The 16,192-nt window shown below is 37.9% G+C and overlaps 2 protein-coding genes across 2 annotated transcripts in view; one reads left to right on the forward strand and one right to left on the reverse strand.

Moving 5' to 3' along the window:
* Window positions 1-231: 231 nt before the first annotated feature.
* The window catches only part of LOC128554703 (uncharacterized), a gene marked incomplete at its 5' end in the record, with an annotated part of 46,895 nt that continues 30,934 nt past the window's right edge, over window positions 232-16,192 (forward strand). Inside the window, one exon of the mRNA XM_053536014.1 lies at window positions 232-341. Within this exon, the coding sequence (XP_053391989.1) occupies window positions 232-341 (110 nt within the window). The remainder of the gene's footprint in view (window positions 342-16,192) is intronic.
* On the reverse strand, window positions 7,426-9,909 carry LOC123546449 (trichohyalin-like). The gene has a single exon (XM_045332718.2). The coding sequence runs from the start codon at window positions 9,876-9,878 to the stop codon at window positions 8,007-8,009; it is 1,872 nt and encodes a 623-aa protein (XP_045188653.2). The 5' UTR covers window positions 9,879-9,909; the 3' UTR covers window positions 7,426-8,006.

Raw genomic sequence — 16,192 nt, forward strand, 5'->3', positions numbered from 1 at the left:
CGTGTGCGCGTGTTGTGTTTCGTGTTTGACGAGCTCTTGTCATAAATCATTCTCCATCTATTGGGTATAATTTTGTTTTGTGATAAGAAATACCACCACCCGAGATATTTGTAAATAAATTGTTTGAATTAAGAATATTTAATAACGATTTATTATGATCAAAACTGTCTTTTTTACGATAGCCTTATTTAACTACTCATTTTATACTAAATGAATGATTTATTTTTACAGAGCATATCAGAAGCGAGTTATTTAACATAGCTAGGAACAAGCAATACCCGAGAGGATCCATACGTCAAACGGATACTTCACGTATTTCCCGAACTGTAGTTTCAAAAGAGGTATTTACAATAAGTACTTAATGCATGTATTTTACTTGAATTTTAGAAATATAAAATCTAAATTGTAAACGCATGACATTGTCCTGATTTGTGTTATATTTGCCATTTCACACTTTCGAAATGAATTAGTGATCAAATTACAAACTCAGAGCTCAAATCTGACTTTTTTTATTTGGTGTACGGAACTTCACAACTATTCAAGGTATTAACTTTAAACATAGATTATGAATAGGTGGTCGTTAGACAATAAGGGAAACACTCGACATACTCCACTACACAATTAAACCTCACATCACGGGCCCTAAAAAAAAAAGCTGCCCTTATCCTTACAACACTTCCACCAACCATCACTTTAGATCAATGTCTGGCAAACATTTTTACTTAAATTTACTTTCTTCTATTGTCATTTAGAAAAAAATATTATATGACTTTGTAGCTTTCCCTATTTCCGTTCATATGCAACCGTTCTAAGAGATGTTTGCGTAGATTGATATGTTATAAAATTTCTATTACGTACACCGGTTATGAGTTTAAATGTAAATGGCTACATATCAACATGTAGGAATATTTCACAGCAATGGCTGCTAGACAATTCTTCTAATGCAGAGATGCATTTACTTTGTGACTGCTATGTCCTACCAATTGAGGTCTTCTCTGAATTAAGAGCATTGCCGATCTCCATCATATGCTGAAAGGATTAATATGAAAATTTTTTTTTTTTTTTCCACTGGTAAACATAATAAAGACATTATGAAATAATGTTCAATTGAAGAAAAACCAACAAGAAAATTGATAAATGAATTTTTTAATAGGGAGTGTAATGTAATAATAAGCAACATTCAATTAAATTAAGGTGTGATTGTCTTCCTTTAACTTTAATGATTTGATAATACATGTTTAACTACTGTAGCAGTTATAAAGGCCAAGTCATGAAGTTGCATTTATACAGTCCATTGCTTATATATATGATGACTACATAATAATGATATCAGTAACCACACTGTTAGCATCATAGGTTAAAACTGCGCCTAATGTTCACAATTTTAATCCCGGAAATGAAAATTTGTGTAAATTAACCGCAACTCGTGATAACAAATCAAGGTTTATTACCGTAGAATGACGTCAGTAAATTGTTTAATTGTCATATGCTATTTATTTTATTAGTTTTAAGTGAAAGCAAAGCAATATTCAAATGGAATTGTTAAATGGTCTTAACTAGTACACAAAATGTAATTTGAGTAACTTTTATCATTTTTCGTTTTATTAAAGACAGATTTGAAGCCTATCAAATAACAATACTGCTCTAGGCTGTCTGTCAGCTAGAATAGCACTTGCAATGATTTAGCTGGCAAATGTAAACAAAAGAAACATGAAATTACGTGTTTTGATGGATACAAATTATAATTATCCAAATATGTGCACCCATCATTCTGATGAAAAAATCAAAGGCGTCACGTTTAAGTATTGCGATCTTTTGTTGTTTTGTTATGACGTCCTGTACATCACATGTTTTCTTCCGGTGTATGAAGTAAACAGTAAACAGTCTATGCAGTAAACAGTCAACATAAAATGGACAATAGCTTTGTCTTCATTTAATGTCTCTACGATATTTTGGTGCCGTGACGCAGAAAAGTGAGCAATGGCAACGAAACTACGATAGATCCAGAAGGGTCATAAAGGCGTAGTTACACGACTTCTATCCAAAGTCGAGACAATTCAACAGAAAGCAATAGATTACGAAGATCTGCAGACAATTGAAAATCCATTCAGACAGAAACAGCAGAAGATCATCCAAATCCATGAAAAAATCCTTGATTCAATCTCAGAAGATGACGGTGAACAGATCGAGACGGAAATGCTAGAGCACGATGAGTATGTCTACACATTACAGACTAAGATACAGAAAATATCAAGTATTAAAAAGGTAACTCAGTCTAATTTAAATGCAAATTCCTTAACCTTTCATGCGCTAGTTTCCAGCGAGTCGTGCCAAACAAACCATGAACACGAACTTCACGAGAATGTGTCACACACTGACCTTGTCTCTACCCCCTCACACAGTTCCATATACCGCAGACTACCTAAGCTAGATTTGCCAGAATTCGACGGAAACATCTTTGACTGACATCCTTAAGTCATTCTGGGATTTGTACGGGTCAGCTATTCACATGAACCCATTGTCACGGGTTGCTTCGGTAGAGCTATATATGCTGCTATTTGTGCCGACATTTGTATATACGTGGCAACATATTTGTTTGTATGGGCAGAGGGTTCTACCTCCAGGACTCTACTGGCAAAAGGACTGTAATGATAATAAATAATATATCATAGATATATATTTATTAAACAACAACAATGATGTACGTCTATATTACTTATCGTAGCGATGGCGAGTGCAATGATTAAAATATAACATCACATAATTATTAATGAATAGAGCATATCATATAAAACAGTATAATACACATTCATGATGAAATGAGAACGTTTCCTTTTACAGCAGTTATATGATTTAAATTACAAAGTAGACAATTAAAGCCTATTATATGTTTAGAGTACAATCAATGACTAAAATATAAAACTAACCTGTAATGATAATAAATAATATATCATAGATATATATTTATTAAACAACAACAATGATGTACGTCTATATTACTTATCGTAGCGATGGCGAATGCAATGATCCATCGCTTTATTTCATAACATCATTGTTGTAATGTTACGGGTGGCGGGTTAGTATTATGTTAGTGAACGTATAACGGGACCATGTACAGGACAATATAAGAGATCAAAATATAGGAGATAGGGCCAGGAGTTTGATTGTACTTCGTAATACGCTGGACTTGTAGTAATATTTAAGTTATTTCCCTTTAATAGTAAGGTTTAGGGAAAAGGGATGAATACAAACGAAAACAACAGGCTGAATAAATATCATGTTTTATAAATGTTTTATTTAATACAATGGATGGTAAATATCTGACCCTACGACATACTCCCCCTGCTTAAAAAATGGCGTCCCGACATTTCCGCTGCAAAAAGGAAACATTAATAATGATGAATGAATGAGTGTATGATAGGATTAATGAATGTATGTATGATTGAATGAGTCTATGTGAGTACGTATAATGAATAAATGAAAGGATGAGTGTATGTATGGATGAATGAATGAATGAAAGAATCAGCGAGTGTGTGATTGAATGAATGCACGAACGAATGACTGAAAATTACGTATGTAATAACAATACAAATAAACATTTGTATTCAAACAGAAATAAGATATCCTGTTTCGTCTGATTCCTGAAATGAATAGAAAAGTACCCAAGGTACATAATTAGTATCACACAGGAAAAACGAAGTCGTCACTTCTAAGGTTCCTGAGATTCTTCCATCTGTTTATAAAATATTGCTGAAATAGTACCTCTAGCATAAAACAACAGGATTAATTAAACTGATTGAGAACCGCTATGTTGTCAGTCTATATAGCTACCTGAGGTAACACAAAACATGCATGTATACATACATATACATATATATAAGTAATCATATACAAAATAACATACATCATACAGGAACACTGTCAATCAAATCACTCACACACGAATAACAGCACAGTCATGGCATACTACGCCCAATCTCCAAATCTGTCTGGCTCTCTCTAGGCTCTGTCTAGGCCTCGATTGTGGTGACAGCCCTGGAGTTTCCTTTGGTCTACGCATTGGGATGACATAAGGACCATTGGAGCTTGTTTCAGAAGTCTGAACGTTGTCATCATTTTCCGAATTGTCTTCTGTGAGGTCTGTTGGAACATCCGTTGTAGACATGAACGGAAGGAGCAAATTACGGTGTAACATCCGTGACTTCTTGTATCTTCCTCCTTCTCGTTTCACTTCATATACTGGGATGTCAGGGTTTGGCTGTCGAACGACAAGATAAGGCTCTTGTTCCCATCGATCCGCCAACTTCTATTTCCCTCGGATGGAGACATTCTTTACAAGGACTCGGTCTCCAGGAGCCAGGACAGAACTTCGAGCCTTCACATCGTAGACGTGTTTGTTTCGTCTTCCTGTCTTGGCTGCGGTTTCTCTAGCCTTCTGGTAGGCCGTATTGAGACTGTCTCTGAGTTTAACCACATACTCCGATTGTTTGCTAGCAGACACATTGTCTGTTGGCAGCCCGAAGAATGCGTCAATAGCCAGTCGTGGATGTCTGCCGAACATCAGATAGTACGGAGAGAACCCTGTACTCTCGTGATGTGTGGCATTGTAAGCATGAACTAAAGTAGCTACATGCGCTTTCCAATCAGTTTTCTGGCTATCTTCTAGGGTACCTAGCATTTTGAGCAATGTTTGGTTAAACCTTTCGACAGAACCGTTTCCCATCGCGTGATATGGTGTTGTCCTACTTTTCTCAATACCGGCAAGATGACATAACTCCTTGATGAGGTGGGACTCAAAGTTCTGACCCTGGTCGCTATGAATCTGTGCTGGGAAACCATAGTGGACGAAGAAGTTTTCAAAGAGCACTTTAGCCGTTGTTTTCGCCGTCTGGTTCCTTGTTGGATATGCCTGTGCATATCGACTAAAGTGGTCCGTGATCACCAGCACGTCTTCATAGCCTCCCTTTGACATTTCCAGTGACAGAAAGTCTATGCATATGACTTCCATGGGAAATGTAGATTGAATTGGGACAAGTTCAGCTCTCTTTGGAGTTGCTTTTCGCCGGGTACATCGTCCACAATTCCTGACCATCCTAGCAATATCTGCATCCATTCCAGGCCAATAGAAGCGCTCCTTGAAGAGAGATGTAGTGCGATCTCGACCTTGATGACCAAGGTCATCATGTAGCGCTTGAAAAACATCTGGTCGTATTTTCTCTGGAAGGATGAGTTGAAGCCGTGTGTCACCAAAGACCGAAGACTTTCTGTAGAGGACTCCTTGCATTAATGTGAGCCTATTCCAATCTTTCAGGTAAGTATTGATGTCTGAAAAACTGCGATCGGTCGTCTTAGACGGAATCGATCCATTCCTGACATGCTCACCAATGCAAGATATCACTCTATCCTGAGTTTGAGCCTTTATCCAGTCTTTGGTTGACAGACTACTTGCAAGTAGTAAGTTTGTAGGTATTTGTTGGTCTGTTTCATCATTGGCGGTGTCATCAGGAAGTTGTAGGCTATGGACAAAAGGTCCTGTATCTATTGTTGTCGCCAAATTCAATGCCTGTATAACTCCTAGTTCTGCATTTTCATTATGTTTAATGCGTGACAAGCCATCTGCATCGGCATTCAGTAAACCACTCCTGTACGTTATCTTGTAGTCGTAGTTTGCTTAAGCAGCAAGCCACCTATGGCTGGTAGCATCTAGCTTAGCTGATGTATTCACATAAGTGAGAGGGTTGTTGTCTGTCACAACCTCAAATTTCCCGCCATAAAAAGAGTCGTGAAACTTTTCAGTCACAGCCCATTTGAGAGCGAGAAATTCAAGTTTGTGAGCAGGATAATTCCTCTCTGCTGCTTTTAAACTACGACTGGCGTAGGCAATTACTCGATCCTTGTCGTCTTGTCGCTGATAAAGCACTGCGCCTAGTCCAGTACACGAAGCGTCCGTGTGTACCTTAAATGGTTTACTGTAATCCGCATATGCAAGGACTGGAGGATTGGTAAGTATGTCTTTGATTGCTTGAAATGATGTTTGCTGTTCGTCTTTCCATGTAAACGGTGTTCTTTTAACTGGTTGCTTTTGTTTCTCTTTCTGTTTCTTTGTTGGGTGGCCGATGAGGAGATTGTTGAGAGGTCGAGCAATTGAAGCGAATCCCTTAATGAACTTCCTGTAGTACCCAACAAATCCTAAAAACTGGCGTACTTCTTTGACGGATTTTGGTGTAGGCCAAGATTTAACTGCCTGTATCTTCTGTGGATCAGCCTGGATTCCTTCTGATGAAACAACGTGACCAAGGTAAGTTGTTTTTGTTTTAAAAAATTCACATTTAGATGGTTTTATTTTCAGGTTGTATTCGGCAAGTCGTTCGAAAACTGCATCAAGTCTGTCAATATGGCTATCGACATCGACACTGAAGATAATGATGTCGTCCAGGTAGATTAAACAGTCGCGGAGGTTGAGCTGACCCATACATCTTTCCATAAGGCGTTGGAAAGTGGCTGGCGCATTACATAGCCCAAAAGGCATTCGGTTGCACTCGTAAAAGCCAAGTCCACTTCCAACTTGAAATGCCGTCTTCTCTTTGTCTTTCTCCTCTAGCTCAACTTGCCAATAACCGGCTTTGAGGTCAAGTTTAGAAAAATATCTTGAACCGGCCAATAGTTGAAGTGTATCATCGATTCGTGGTATGGCATATGCATCTTTCTTTGTGCGGCTATTCAATCTTCTGTAGTCCAGACAAAAACGGATACTGCCATCTTTTTTCCGTACAGTGACTACATTCGACGACCACGGGCTATTGGATTCTCTTATGGCATCATTGGCAAGCATTTCCTGCAGGTGTTCTTTGACCTCGTTGAAGAGTCCAGGCGGTATACGCCGATAAGGCTCCTTGAATGGCTTCTCATCTGTTAACTCGATGTGGTGTTTTACAGCTGAAGTGTGGCCAAGATCTGTAGGACTCTTCGGAAATATCGACTTCCATTTCTCAAAAAGAGCATATACTTTTTCTTTTTGTTCTATCGGTAAGTTGGAATCTTCCAAGTCCACTCCATATGTATTTGTAGATGTATTTCTTTTTCAGGATTGTTCTTGGATTGTTTATGTTCACTCATATCTTTGTTTTCTTTTTCAGGTGTTGTTTGCTGCTGGTGGATGTTTGCAGACTTCGATGGATCAAGATTATAACATTTGTCACTTTCTTTTTCAGATGTTGCCTTCTGGTCGAAGATAGGTGCTTCCCGTATGATATTCACTTCATGGAGTTGACATAGATTGGCCTTTGCTGGAATACTTATCATCTTAGCTGATAGATTGCAGATTCTAACTGGGACCCTTGCGTTCTTTCCTGGATTGTTTAGACTGACAACTCTTGGGCATACAGCTGCTCGACTTTCAAATGTATCCTCTGATGGTTCAGTTACTGCTGCCTTTGTATTCTTTTGCTTCCGGACAAATCCTGTTACTGTTCTTGTTTCCATTGGATGTAGAGTAATGGGTTTTGTTGATTTAACGGTTCCGACTGAACAATTGGAAATTGCTTCAAATGCCATATTCCAAGCTGAAGCTTCACTTTCTGATCTATTTTCTGAGTTTGTCTTTACTTCTCTTATTAAGTTCGTGCCAATGATAACTGGGACAGATTGATGGTAATCGGTGGTCTCAACGATTAGTACAGGAATGTTGAAGACGGTGTCCGATAATGATGGAATTTTGATGTCTATTTCAGTACAGCCACAATATGGTAAACTTTGTCCGCTGGCGCATTTGATGTCCAATTCAAACTCGTCTAACGAATATAATGGTGGAACAGGATCTAATGATTCATAAAACTTGGCAGAAATTGTGGTTACCATGGATCCAGTATCAATTAGGCCTTTTGTTGTTATATCTTCAACTATAATTGTACTTTCATTGCTATCTCCAACTATTCTGTGAAACATATTTCTATTCATTTCAGGGCTTTGACGAATGTCTCTTGTTTGCCCCTCAACAGAGACCGCATCTAGTTTAAATTGTCCTTTGACTTCTCTGATGAATGGTCTTTTGGTGGGGTTTCCTTTTTCTTTTCCTCCGACTTCTTCGAATTATCATCAACACTTCTATCATCTCCATATCGTCTCCATCTATAAGGCCTTCCATATGGTCGTGGTCTGTATCCGCCTGTTCCTCTTTTACTCTCTGTATTTCCACTCTGGTTACTTTTTATGTCTCTGATTTCTTTCTCTAATTCCATCATCTTTTTCAATAGTTCATCCATCGTTGCGTTCGTTTCTTCTGCTCTACGTATTGGTTGGTGTGTATTCACTTGTTCTGGAATATTTCGAATCACTGACTTGACATCTGATTCTTTCACTCCATGTTCTGATGGTAAAGTTTCGCTTTCTACTTCTAATTCTTCAATCCTTGCTTTCTTTCGAAGGGTATCAAATGATCCTGAGGATTCATATGCTGATCTTGTAGCTATCTTTATTTTCTCAGATAAAAGTCCTCTCCAAAATCGCTCTTTTAACTTTGAATCCTTTCTTGATTCTTCTATTTCACCTCTCTCCAGTGCTTGATAAAATAGCGTCTCTATTCTAACACCCCATTCTGAACACGGCTCTCCTCTGGTCTGCTTTGCCGAGTAAAAATCATGTATGATGGAATCTCCACTTCTAATATTTCCATAGATGTCCTCCATTTTCTTCAGTATCTCCTTAGTGGAAGCTGATGGTTTCAGAGTCAGTAGAACTTTTCTTGCTTTTCCTGTTATCGAATTTCTTACGGCTTGGGCCAGTATGTATTCCTTGTAAAGCTTTGTTTCAATGAGACTTGTTATTTCCAATTTCCATTCTTCAAACTGGTTTCCGTCAAACTGTGGTATTTTGGGCTTGCTGAGTAATCTTCTCGTATCTTCTTCATCTTTCTGCTCCTTTTTATCATCCTTTGCTTTCCCCCTTCTCTCTTTATGTCTCTTTTCCAAGCTTTCTTTTTCTTCCCTTAATCGTCTTATTCTCTCCTCTATTTCTTTGCCTTCTTCATCATCAGTGCTTTCCGTCTCTTGTTCAGCATTTACTTCCTCCTCTCTAACTTTAAGTGTCTGTATTCTTTTCATCAGCTCATCTTCCTTCTCCTTTTGCTTCTCTCTCCTTAATTTCAATGCTTTCTCTCTTTGTTCCCTTTTTCTTCTTCTTTCTTCTATTTCCTTTCGGTTTCTTGCTTCCATTTCTCTTTCACTATCTAACATCTTCCTTCTTTCCGATTCCTCCTGTTTTCGTCGCTCCTCCTTTGTATCATTTTGCATTTTTACTTCCAATTCTTTTCTGATATTTTCCTCCATTTCTTTTCTAATTCTCATTTCCATATCTTTCCTTACTATCTCCTCTATCATGTCATGCCTTTGTCTCATTTCTGTTTCTTTTCTTAACATGTCCTCATTTAATTGCTGCTTAAATGATTCCACTTCATCTGATAATCTCTTCTTCTCCATCAAAAACTCTAACTCTTGCTCTTTCTGTCTTACAACTAACTTCCTTTGATACTCTTCTTGCTCAGCTATCAGTTTGTCCAACTCATACTCTTTCTTTTCTAATCTTTCAGTGGCTTTCCTTTCTCTCATACTTTCTTCTTGTTTCAATAATTGCATTTCCCTTTCTTTCTGTTTAATTCTTTCTTCTATGGCCTCCTTTTCCTTGTACTGCCGTGATTTCTCAGACTTGTCATCTGTTTTTGCTCTGTGAGATCTTATCTGGTCCAAATACTTGCTACCATCAGACATGGGTGTTCTCCTTTCATCCCCTTCCTTTCTTAAGACTTTATGTTTTCTATAACTATCTTTTTGTAATTTTCCTTTATCTTGGCTTTGTATTCCTTTATTTGTATAATCCTGCCTCATGTCCGTGAAGCTTACTGTCGGATTTTTCCTATTTATTCTGGCTTGGCTATCTCTATAGATGTATCCTTTATCCTGTGTATATTGTTCTGTCACTTTTAGAAAGTTTGCTCTTGATCTGGACCATTTAACTCACTTAAAAATGTATTCAATTGTTCAATCTCAGCACTGATATCATGACTTTCATTCATGTTATCGTTATCATCTTTGTTCTGAATCATTTCTGTCTCAAATATATGAGCTGAATTGTGTGAGATATATTCCTCCTCAAATCCTGTTTCATCAACTACGTTGAACTCCGTGTTATCAGTTTCTCCGTGTTCTGGAAACTCTTCTCCTATATAACTTCCATCAAGATCCTCAGTTCTATTGGCAATTTCTCCATATCTTTCTCTATGGTTAACAGTTTCCATATGTTGAACATCTATATCATCTACTCCTGTTATTCTCTCCCTTTGTCTATTCAGTCTCAGTTGCTCTCTTTGTTTTCTTATTAGTTCAAGTTCTTTTTCCATTAGTTCTATTTCTAATTGTTCTTTTCGATTCCTCTCCTCATCATCCTTTTGAATTTCTCTTCTCCTTAATCTGAGTTCTCTATCTGACATATATTGAGCCATCCTTCCTTTATGAACTATTTCAGAGTGGTGTACAGAAATTCAATTATCTGAAGTCGTCCTTAAAAGGAGAAGCTGTACAGATTATAGCAGTTTTTTGCTTTAAACTAATATCAACTTGGACAAAGCAGTGTCTCTATTACACGAAAGGTATTGGCAGAGAGAAAGAGTTACATGTATACAAACTTATATGAAGGCGTTGCTAGAGGTTGTATACAGTATCCAGTCTGAAAAAGTTCTATGATACCACGGAGACTTATTTCAGGGGACTAGCGACCAGTGAAGTTTCCACTTTTTTCTATTTCATTAGGCCAGAACGATAGTACATACGGATCACTCCTCACTCCCGCCATCCTTCAGAAGTTATCGCCGGAAATGAGAACGCTCATTACCTGCGCATGGAACACATTCTTGTTGTTTAATTAACATAATGCAGGGTATATTGAACGAAGTGCATATTCTAGACGCCGAAAGGCATTGAATACCCAGCAAGTAGTGTGCAACAGGAACCTTTCTGATCAAAGATGATATTGGCAGACCGGAGAAAAGAAATAAACAAAAATCTAGTGCGAAATATACAAAAGTACTAACATGTGTGTATTGTAAGGGTAAACACTGTAGTACAGACTGTTTATAATTTAATGATCGCGAACATAGACTAAATTTTGTAAAAGAAAATCATCAGTGTTTTAACTGCCTAGGAAGTCACAAAGTTAATGTGTGTAAAACCAAATTTAAATGCATCATTATCAAAGTTTGTGTGTAGGAGAATCAACGGCCAAACCCACAGATAAATTTACTGAAACTCACAACTAGGAGAAACCTAACACATCAGTTCTCCATCGCACACTTTTTCCTCTGGACCTGTTTTACCAAAGACCGCAGTTTCAATGGTAACTTCATCTTTTAGTTCCACCACCGCAAACATCCTGTTTGATGAAGGTTCCCAGAGTACCTTTGTTACTGAAACCCTAGCACAGAAAATTCAGATGCAGCCCAGAAGTGAAACGTTATGTCTGCCAGGTTTCGGAAATACAGAAAAACGCATGCGACATCTAAATACAGCCGCAGTCTATCTACAAACCCCAAAGCACAAGATTCCGATAAAAGTTCTTATAGTGCCTGAAATGGCCGTGCCTCTGAAAACTTATCAGAAACATGTTAGTGACCTCACATATCTGAATGGGGATGACAATTTCTCATCCTATATTAGAAGATAAAGATTTCGAGAACGAGATGCCAATTGGCGCTGGTCATAACTGGTCCGTTGTACAAGATAAAATCATCAGAGGAAATGGACCCACAGATATACAGTCGAGAATAGGATATCTTCTGTCGGGACCATTACATACAGAAAACTAGAAATACCCCTCTCCACTTCCTGTGTCTATGATGAACATCATGTCAGACACCTTGGTGTAACTATGACCAATACACTCAAATCTGACCATCACATTCAGAAAAAGTGTCAGATAGCTCATGCGCAGTTACGAATCCTTAGGGCTATACGGAAACATCTCACATAAAAGTCAACTGAATCATTAGTGCATGGATTCGTTCATTCTCACATTGACTTCTGTAACAGTTTATTTACAGAAATACCAGCCTACCAAATCAATATAAAACTACAGCGAGTCTAAAATCATGCCGATAGTGTAGTCAAGATTGCTTCCTATGAACAACCAAGAGCCGAACTTCTGAAAGAACTACACTGGCTTCCAGTTAAGGCTAGAGTCATGTTCAAATGAAATTATCAAGGTAGATCCCTTAGTAGTCTTAGTAGTAGTCTTCTGTGTCATCAATGGAACAGCTCCACTATATCTGGGGGAATTGTTTGTACCTACCCGACAACGATACAGACATCGCTCACAAAGTGACACTAACTTTAACATCCCTAAACGGCAAACAAAATTAGCAGACAGATCTATGTCGGTCCCAAATGGTGGAACGATCTACCTAGCTATCTGAAAAACATTCAGTCTGAAGCTAGATTTAGATCAAAACTGAAAACACATTTAAGGCAGTTTCAATATTTAAATTCAAAATACCAGAAGTGGTGTAAAATAGAACTTATACATGTCCAAATCTCTAAATCTAAGTTCTAGAATCCTTTTTATATTTTGTATGTATATATTTTAAATGTGTATTATGTAATTGTAAAGCGCAATAGAATTTTTTATAATTTTTGCGCTGTATGAATGCCATGTATTTGTATAATGACTATGCACGTGCAGGAGGAATTTAATTTAGAACAGCTTTGGGAAGTATAATCTATGGGAGTGTAACAGAGGACTAAATATCAAGATTATGACGAATATACCTGACAATACCATGACACATGAATTGCATACGATAACGGGCAGTACTTCGCAAGATTACCGTGGAAAGATGATCATTCATCTCTTCACAGTAATGAACTGATAAGCCGGTGCAGAATAGCGAGTGTAGTCAACAGACTGGGAAAAGAACCTGAACTGCTGCAGAAGTATAGTTGGATTATTAATGGACAGGAGCAGAGAGGATTTGTAGAGAAGATAGTAGATGACCCATCAAGACCAAATACGATAGTACATTACATTCCCCATCATTCTGTGTGGAAAAAAGAGTCAGCAACCCCGCCCATACATATCGTATACGACTGTAGTTGTAAGTCAACACAAAATTCACCCATTTTGAATGATTGCCTAATGAATACCCCGATACAGCTTAACGACTTTACGTCCATATCACTACGCTTCCTATACCAAAAATTCGCACTTTCCACCGATAAGGCGTTTCTTGAACATCAATTTGCATCCAGACGACCATGACATCACAAGAATTTTTTTTGCTATCAGATCCAGGCAAACTAAACAGTCCACTTCAGACACATCGGTTCAAGTCTGTGATTTTTGGAGCAACATGCCCGCTATTCATATTATTAATAAACGCTTAAAGATTTAGCTCTTATCGGTAACTGTTACGTGTTACAGCATACGTTGTACAGTTTCTTAGCAACTACCGAAATGTGAAGTCACGCGGATCTCTAAAATCGCACGAGATCAACACAGCAGCAAGACAGGTAATAAAGCACGTACAGAATATTCATTTTCACGTTGTGAAACAGTACATTTCCCAAAAAGAAAATGGTGTAAACCACACCAATTCTAGTGAGACAGCTCGATCTATTTCTTGATGAATACAATTTGATTCGTTGTGGCGGTAGAATTTCCTATGCACCATTACTAGACAGCACGAAATTTCCGTACATACTTCCATCAAAAAATAACTTTACAGATCTGATTGTAATGGACGCACACATTACACAGTTGCATTCCGGCACAGAGAGCACGATCACCTTCATTCGTCAAAAGTTTTTGATACCAAGCATTTGCAAGCATGTTTAATTTATAGTTAAATTATTCGCTCGTGTGTCACACGTCGCAAGGCTACAAACAGACCATACCGGGTACCAGATCACCCATCGTTACCTAGCGACAGAGTGAAACATTTACGGTCACAGGAATAGACTTCACCGGAGCGTTAACTGTAAAGGCATCAGACGAAGACCTACAAAAGGCTGACATCTGTCTGTTCCCGTGTGCCAATACACGGGCTATTCATTTTAAATTGTACCAAACATGACAATAGACTCTATTATTTTGGCACTACGACGTTTCTTTGGCAGGAGAGCAATACCAAAAATCCTTATGTCGGACAACGCCCTGACGTACATCTCCACTGCTAAATGACTGAAGACAGATATCATTGGAACATACGGTATTACATGAAAGTTTATCCCACATCATGCCCCATGGTACGGAGGCTGGTGGGAGAGGCTCATTGGCGTTACTAGGACATCCACTAAGAAAGTACTCGGGAAATGAATGATGAGTTTGGAAGTTTCGTAAACGATTGTTACAGAAGTAGAATGTATCGTCAATGACTGCTTACTCACGCACATCTCTACAGACCCCACTGATGAGGAGCCTCTAACCCCTTCTCATTTGCTGTATGGGCGCAGAATCACCTCCCCTGTTTGCCCAGGCGATCAAAAACTCACAGCATTTCAAACGATTCTGCAGACAAACTTTACAGGTTTAAGTCTGCAACATTTGATAAACATGGAAGCATGAACAGCTCACATCTTTGCAAAAGTTTCATAAGATGTCTGGCAATCATGGCGACACTATGCCGGTTGGCGACATAAGGCAAAAACATGACAATAACCTTCCGATTAATCGCTGGTCCCTTGGCGTCATAGAGGATGTTGTGACTGGTAGAGATGGTCTTATCCGAGCAGCCCGTATCAGATCCATACGAGGTGTTACCATGCGACCCATTGCCAAGCTGTATCCACTCGAGTTGAAATAGATTTATACACGTGATTTGTTACACGTGCTATGACATGCGATTTTGCATGGTCATTTAAATTACTCAGCGATGTACATTTACTGCTTATTCAATGACATTTCCAGTGATTGCAGTGAAATGATGTAGTAACTTTATTTATTCAAGTAGATATAAGTAACTACAGCAAAACTGTGATTAATTATAAAATTTTAACGTACAAGACTTTCAAATTTTCATCATGATATACTATTTGAAATTGCTTTAAAGTAGATTTACTTTGTAATTCTATTCATGTATTTATTCTGCATTAAGCTTTGTGGCCCCGAGTATGACGAGTGGCATAAGTAACATGTATATTTAATGACCCCCCAATTCTTGGCGTCACGTTTAAGTATTGCGCTCTTCTGTTGTTTAGTTATGATGTCCTGTACGTGTTGTTCTTCCGGTCAATGAAGTAAACAGTCAACGTAAAACAGACAACAGTTTTGTCTTCATTTAGTGTCTCCAAGACAAAGCTGTTTGAAATAATGCTTACTGCATATCTGTTACATGTACTACATTTTTAAAACTTAGTCTAACTTTATTTTTTATTTTTTTCCCCTTTTTTCTTTTCCTTTTTTTTTCGAGGGGGTGGGGAGGGGGGAGTGAGTGGGATGAGATAGATTTACAATACGCTCTTGGTTTTAATTCCATTTAATTCCGTCAATACATGAAGCCAATTTCTTATCATTTTTGGGATGAAATTAACCACTTGGGATTAGTTTGCATTCTCTATTTTTCTAGGCTTCATGGTCTCGTTAGCTCCGCCCGGCTAATTCAAATGTTTGGCCGCTATATTATTTGTTTCGTTTTTAAAGAAGAATTACACCAGTTAATATAGAATGTTTCAATCGCCATCTTTGCCTTTTAGTATAACTTTTCATTCAGTAGTTTATTAAAGATTTGAAAAACGGTCTCTGAAGTAAGCATGCATAATTTACATAAAACCTGCCCAAGCACCGTCTTATGACTTTTTATATGACAGTCGGGGATTCAATGTGCAAACCAAATGTGTAATAGTCGAAAGACTTACAAACAATATTTTGCAATTGGAACAATTTAATCTGAAAATCAAACGCTTTCTTGCAAAATTGATTTTTTGAGCATTTTTGTCTGTAATGTGCTACCACTTTGGCAACATTAGAACAATTTAATCTTTTGCTTTAATTATACAGTCAGAGTTTGTCATCCTTTACTGTAAATAATTTCATAAATATTGACAGAATTATGGTATGAATTTATAGCTCGACTTTTCGATGAAAAAGTAGAAAAGTACTCTTGCACTAGCCCGAGCGTCTGCGTCGTGTCGGCGTCGACATCACCGTTGGTTAA

The sequence above is a fragment of the Mercenaria mercenaria genome, unplaced genomic scaffold (assembly GCF_021730395.1).
Source record: "Mercenaria mercenaria strain notata unplaced genomic scaffold, MADL_Memer_1 contig_665, whole genome shotgun sequence".
Taxonomy (NCBI): Eukaryota; Metazoa; Mollusca; class Bivalvia; order Venerida; family Veneridae; genus Mercenaria; species Mercenaria mercenaria.

What these genes read in the sequence shown, in the direction of transcription:
- LOC123546449 (XM_045332718.2), bottom strand. Translation starts at nt 9,878, where the DNA reads ATGAGGCAGGATTATACAAATAAAGGAATACAAAGCCAAGATAAAGGA.